This window comes from Parasteatoda tepidariorum, chromosome 4 (assembly GCF_982258835.1).
Source record: "Parasteatoda tepidariorum strain Cologne lab strain chromosome 4, Ptep-v5.0, whole genome shotgun sequence".
Classification (NCBI taxonomy): domain Eukaryota; kingdom Metazoa; phylum Arthropoda; class Arachnida; order Araneae; family Theridiidae; genus Parasteatoda; species Parasteatoda tepidariorum.
This window is the reverse complement of record NC_141758.1, coordinates 12,596,129-12,602,523: the sequence shown is the minus strand read 5'-3', so window position 1 is coordinate 12,602,523 and position 6,395 is coordinate 12,596,129. Positions and strand designations below refer to the sequence as shown.

The 6,395-nt window shown below is 45.9% G+C and overlaps 2 protein-coding genes across 2 annotated transcripts; both read right to left on the bottom strand.

Moving 5' to 3' along the window:
• Window positions 1-344: 344 nt before the first annotated feature.
• Window positions 345-827, bottom strand: LOC139425473 (ATP-dependent DNA helicase PIF1). Its single transcript, XM_087160484.1, has one exon. It carries the CDS (start codon window positions 825-827, stop codon window positions 345-347), a length of 483 nt encoding a protein of 160 aa, XP_087016610.1.
• A 294-nt stretch (window positions 828-1,121) lies between these two features.
• Window positions 1,122-5,027, bottom strand: LOC147810700 (uncharacterized). The gene has a single exon (XM_087160483.1). It carries the CDS (start codon window positions 5,025-5,027, stop codon window positions 1,122-1,124), a length of 3,906 nt encoding a protein of 1,301 aa, XP_087016609.1.
• Between the last annotated feature and the right edge of the window lie 1,368 nt (window positions 5,028-6,395).

The window sequence follows — 6,395 nt, the reverse complement described above, 5'->3', positions numbered from 1 at the left end:
AGATTTAAATTTTCAATTGTGATTTATCAAAACAATACATGCCATAAGAAAATTTGTGAAACCATTGGTGAAAAGATAACCGGTTAAAGTGCACACCATTGTAAACTATCTAAACAAAGTTTGGAAAGGGAACTATTCTATACAAAGTTTGAAAAGCCACAGGAAATAAAATGTAATTGATAACAAAAAATTATACAATTAAAGAAATGGTACAAAGAGAGCAGTGTAAAGATTGAAGTGTGTTGAAGTTCAATATTTTTGACAAATTTATTTAGAAAAACCAAACATATATACATACATAAGAAACATATTATAAACCTATAACAGCATAAACATAATAAACATTAATCATCGATTGCGAAGTCTTCCATGTTGTCCAGGTAGTTTCTTGTCGGAGAGGCAGGTGCGGCTGGTGAGTTTCCCTTGTTCAGGACTTCCTTCCATACGACGTTTCGGGTGTGGGTTGGATTCTCAGGAGGCAGCAGGACCTTCAACGCACTTTGACGCTTGACTCTTGAAAACGCGACGTAGAGCATTCCGTGCACGAAGACCGTCGTGAGGAGAAGCACGCCGACGAATTCGAATGTTTGGCCTTGTGACTTGTGTATCGTAATGGCGAATGCTGGAGTAACTGGGAATTGGTGCCGTTGCATAGTTGCGCCAAGCTGTGATTTTCTGGAGTCGAGCGTGATCCTAGGAAGGTGTACTTGTCGGCCTGCGTGTTCACCGGTGATGATCTTAGCCTTGATGTTGTTGCAAAGTTCGGTGACAATCAATCGTGTTCCGTTGCACATTCCTTCAGAGACGTCCAAGTTTCGGAGAAGCATGATGATGGCGTTCTTCAGATTGTGCTTCAGATTGTGTAGAGGCAAGTCGGCGATGTTGATCGAGTTCAGGAATTCAGGCGCGAATTGAATTCCCCCTTCATGTTGATCCTTTACCGAGTCAAAACTTGTGTATGTCTTCTCTTAGCCTGGAAGCATAGCGATAATCTGCTCGTTGATCTTGTCCTTATCGTCGTTCAATGGTGCAAGAATAGCGCGATTCTTCATTGCTTCGTAGTTCCCACTTCTGAGGCATGGTCCGAAGATTTCATCGATGAGGTTACCACCAGAGCGGATTTATTCAGGGACTTCTATTTCGCCGAGTTCATTCACTTCGAGTTCCCCGTCGCCGACCTTTAGCAGGTATTTCGCGAATTCTTCTTCTTCGGGATCAACGCGCATGTTCTTTTCGAGCGAATAAGTCTTGAAGTGTTGCCACAGATGGCTTCTCTTGATCAAAAGGTCGAGTATTTCGCTTTTGTTGGCACGTTGTTGAACTGGACAGCACTGTCGGAAGTCGCCACCAAGCACCATGACTTTGCCTCCAAACGGAATGTTGTTGCAAATCGAGCGTAGGAGTTCGTCGATGTTGTGCAAGCCGTATTTTGACATCATCGGAGCTTCGTCCATCAGACACATGTGGGCTCCTTTGAGTGCGTTCGCCTTCGGTGATCCTGATTTGATGGATGCTCTTGAGTCGGATGTAAGCGGGACTTTCAAGCCAAAGGTTCGGTGCGTTGTTTGACCACTCGGTAGAAGAATCGCTGCTATCCCGGTGTAAGCCATGCATTTCACTTTCTTAAGCCTTCCGGTAACGATGCGATACAGCGTGCTGTAGACGAATGTCTTCCCGGTTCCTCCTGGTCCATCTATGAAGAAGCATTTCGCCGCAGGAGTCGGTTCTTCAAGTGCTTGGATTATGGTGTCGACGATTTCACGCTGCTTTTCGTTGAGTTGCTGGTACATGCGGTCTCCGATTGCTGTTGATTCGTCGACGTCGATCATATCGTGTTCCAAATCTTGCTCATAGTTGTCGATGTCTTTCATGCCATGTGTCTGCACCCAGTATCGAAAGTTGCGGCCTTCGGTAGCTTCGGTGTTCAGCTTATGCGCGATGATTCGGTAGGCACGCTTTATCGCTTCTTCTATGGAACCACCAGCGCGTCTTGCTTCTCGAATGAAATCTTCCGCGAGGTCCTCTTTGAACAGTTCCCATAATCTCTTCGGGTTTTCTGGCGCACCAAGTATCAGGATTTGAGCGAAGAGTATGCGCATAACACTTGGCATTTTCGATGAAGCAGATTCGCGGAGTCCTTCTACGTACTGTTGGTCGCCGTATGTGAGGCCTCTGGCTAGACAGGCTTGCTTGTAGGTTGCGTGCTGGACACCGTCGACAATGTAGAGGTCTCTAAAGTTCGTTGGTTCTTTGACGTGGAACAAAAGCGTGCGCAGGAAGAAAAGTTCTGGCTGGGAAACGAAGTTGACTGGATGTACGCGACCAATTCTGCTGCAAGCATTCACGTTCTTCTGCCAAGTGCTCGTCTGGCCAATCCATCGGTAGTGCTCCGGCATTTCATGGTAATAGTGATAAGTGACTGCCTTTCCGTTCGCTTCGTCTTCTTTCAGCGCGGTGTTATGGCGGAAGTAAGCCCTTAAGGTCGATCCCTTCTGTCCAATATCGGCAAGGTCAACTGGCGTTTGGTCCAAGTTAACGCCATCTTGTCCGGGTAGGTGAATGTCAAGTCGAACGACGGTGTGGCTTTTCGCTTGGATCTCGAAATCCTTGAATAGGCGCCAACATGCTTCAACTGGTGAGATATAGCGAGCTTCCACGTACTTCTCCAGCTCGTTGTAGATGATCGTCTGCTGGTTTTCGACGGCCTTTATCGTAGCACAATCATGGCCCTCGTAGATGTACTTGTAGAGGTATTTCACCTGTGCGATGCTGCCGACGAATTCGACATTGATGTGGCATTGATACTTCTTAAGCAGGTAGGCGTTGTACGGGACGACGTGGCGGTTGTCTGTGGTGACGCGCTGGCCGTTGCAGTCTTTCCTGTAGATGGCTTGCTCATGCGAGAATTCTGGGTTCATTGGATCCAACAACGGATTGTAGCGTCGGCGATACCTCGGCTTTTCATCGTCCACCAGCGATGTCATGTCTTGATGTTCCATTGGAAATCCCCATCTGCACTGGTCTCTTCCATGTTTGCTGACCATGCACGGAGCGCTTGGGTTTGTATCACCACACGGGTTATGGATCATCCATTTCGAGATCAGTTCCTTGAGTTCCGGATCATCTTCTGGAATTTCCGCCGAGATAAAATCGTCAAGTTGGTCAGCGCTGTGAATCTTGTCCGCTGGCGACATAATCACTAATAGGTGCATGTGCGGTAAACCTCGCTTTTGGAACTCGATGGTGAAGACGTACGCGGATGCTCTTCCAAAGCTTTGATGCGTCATGATGTCTTCGACGATTTGGCGGAACTTGAGACGTGCGACTCTTGCAACGATGTCTGGACGGGTTAGAGCCAACAGGCTTTCCGGAATTGCTGCGTTGAATTCATTGCGTATCGCTGACAGGAGTTCTGGCCACTGCGGATTGCAGGTAACTGTGATAAAAAATTCGGGCGATCCAAATCTTCGCACTAATGCCATGGAGTCTTCGAAATTCTCGGTGTACCAGCGCGCTGATCCGGGAAAAGATGACGGTAAGATGGTTGTTTCGCCAATTGCAGCATCTTTTTGCGCAGCCAAGCTTCTGAGCATGTTGTGAACTCCGGCGTATTTCTCGGATTGAATTTCACGCTGATGGCTCTTTATCCACTGTATGCGATCTCTTTCGACGCGAATGTAGGTGTCGACCACGTATTGCTGGAGTAAGCGTCCGCCAAAGTGAAGTGCATTAAACTCGACCAATCGTTGATCTATTCCTGCATTTGTGCAATCGATCGGGAGTGGCTTGGCATAATTCGGACGGTAGGCGAGTCGGTAACAGGCTAATTCTGCGCGTGTAACATGATTTCTTGATGGAGAAGGCGTGTGCAGCGGCATTCCAACATAGAATCCAAAAGCTCCTCTCGGGTGGAAAAGCGGGTAGGTAAAAGGCTCGACGCGACCATCGATGTTGCTTAGCTGCGTGATTTTTTTCCCGCGTTCTCGCATGACCATTTCATTCTCTGGGATGCTTTGATCGGCGTTGAGAGTCAAGACTGCGGCTATTTCGTTTACAACTGGTGCGTTGAATCGTCGAGGATCGTCGCCTTCACGGTTTGTAAAGACGAGGTGGACATTGGGCGGTTGTACTCCGGCTGCGATTGCGCGTTGGTTGGTTTCTTCGATCACTTCTCTCATCATCATAAACGATTGGGCGAACGGGTTGTTAAAGCGCATGATCTCCTCGAGTAGTTGCAATAGTTCTTGGCTTAACTCTCGGTTGAGCTCAGATCGCGCAGCTGTAGCCTCGTCCGGGTCCATGAAGTACATTTGGGCAAACTTCGGCTGTTCAAATCCACCTTGCGGGTCTTGAGTCGGGCGCGTTGCCAGGTGGATCTTGTGATGGACTTGACCGCCGGCGATAAACGCGTAGATTCCATGTTGATTGACGGTTCTGTCGTCGTCGACTTTGAATGAGGCAAGTGCAAAGCAGGCGTCGATGTTGCGGATCCTTCTGTGGAGTTCTTCCGATAGGCGGTGTTGTCGTGCAAATAAAAGCGCTAATTCGTTTGGAAATTCGGGCATTGGTAGTTTAATTCTTCCATGTAAGCAGCAGTCGCCAAATGAATCTACGTGTATTTTGTTCTCCACTCTTTTTTCTCGGAAATGCAAAGCGCCATCGTGGATGCAAGCGACGTTAAATGGACCAAGACTTTGATATTCCACGTCGGAAGTTGCGGCATTTTTGTAGGTTGACGCAGGCCGAGATTTCGCAGCTCTACGGAGTCTTTCATTACGGCGGCGTTGTTCCTCTAGGCGAATGTTGCGGCCCCTCATTGTTTCGTTTTTTCGTCTGCGTCTTTCATAATCGCGGTATTTTACTCGTTGAGATGCATTAAGTTCCATCAATATATCCGAGATTCGTTCCTTGCTACGCTGCTTGACTGCTCTTGTCGGGCGCAACGGCGTTATCATCGGGTCTTGGATATTCAAAGCGTGCATATTGGTCGAAGATGTGAAAGATGCGGCTTCAGATGGTCCCGACATGTTCAATTGGTCACTGTTCACAACGAATTCGTAAATTTGCTTTCGTTCATCCGCTTCTTGAAAATTCTTGTCCAGGAAAAGGCGTCGATGAGAGAGGTATTGTCGAGCATAAAAGACGATGTAAACTCCGCAGGAAGACGCGTCATCTTGGTGGTTGTAAGCGTTGCGAGGTTTCACGATGCATCCTTTCAGCTTTTCATTCGTAACAACGGTATTCAAAACGTGTCGCAGTATTTTTCTCAAAACAGCATCGATGGGCAGCTGGTTGTCGACTGGATCGCAGACTAATAGTTGACGTTCTCCATAGCTTGCTTCGTAAATTCCTAGCATCCAGTGCTCGCCTCTATCCATTTGAGCTCTCTTGTGAATGGGAATGAGTAGCACGTCGAATCCTTGTTGAACGCCGTATAGATAGTTGGAAGCTTTGTTCTGGTCGCTGATATCGTTGAGAAGAGCCATTCCTTCATAAGTGCCATCCGCTGTTGTAACGTAGAAGCGTGTGACAAATTCAGGGTGAAGTATGGCAACTTTGAAGGTCGGGTAAGCTTGTTCGGCGTAATGGAGAAGCATTCTGACAATGACGGTATCTTCTAGTTGTCCATTTGCGGGTAGAATTGAGTTGATCGCTTGTTGTTCCAAAATTCCGGCTCCTTGAAGAATTTCATGTAGAGGTGCGTTCTGCATGTTGAAAATGTAGCTTGAAATCTGACGAATGTTGAAACGTCGGACTTTGTTGACGGTGATTTTAACACAAAAGTTAAACTTTTCTCCACTTTGATAAATGTAAACTAATGCGAACCTTACAATTAAATTATTAATTCCTTCGTATATTATTGGTTTAAGTTGTCGAAAATTAATATTTCAATTGTAAGGTTCGCATTAGCATACATTTATAAGAGTGGAGAAAAGTATCTATAGCCATTATGGCGAACTAAAAAAGTTTGAAAATATCCTATCTGTAACTCCGAACTGCTCGACCGTAGCTCTTCAAAACCGGCGCCAATCGATTCCTCGTGGCCAAAAACCCCAGACCCCCAAGTTTACCGGAGTTTATTAATTCTGGGGCGATTTTCGACTTGGCAACCATTCCTCGTATTATAGTATAAGATAAAGTATCATAAGAAATGAAACATTATTACTGTTGCCTAGTGGTGGCATTTTTAAAGAGTGGGCGTAATTTACATAATTCTACATGTTTTACTCTTCAATTCGTAACCAATTTAATAGAATTTCGCCGGAAGTGGAGTAGTTTTTATTTCTAGTTTACTATTGAAAGTGGATTTTGAGAATGATTTTCCTTAAATTTTCAACAAGATCAATTTAAAATGTAATGTTAATTAAAATAATAATTAAATAAATTAAGTGCCA

Bases quoted from the DNA above. Each gene is read 5' to 3' on its own strand.
- LOC139425473 (XM_087160484.1), bottom strand. From the start codon at position 827: ATGCTTCTCCGAAACTTGGACGTCTCTGAAGGAATGTGCAACGGAACA.
- LOC147810700 (XM_087160483.1), bottom strand. From the start codon at position 5,027: ATGTCGGGACCATCTGAAGCCGCATCTTTCACATCTTCGACCAATATG.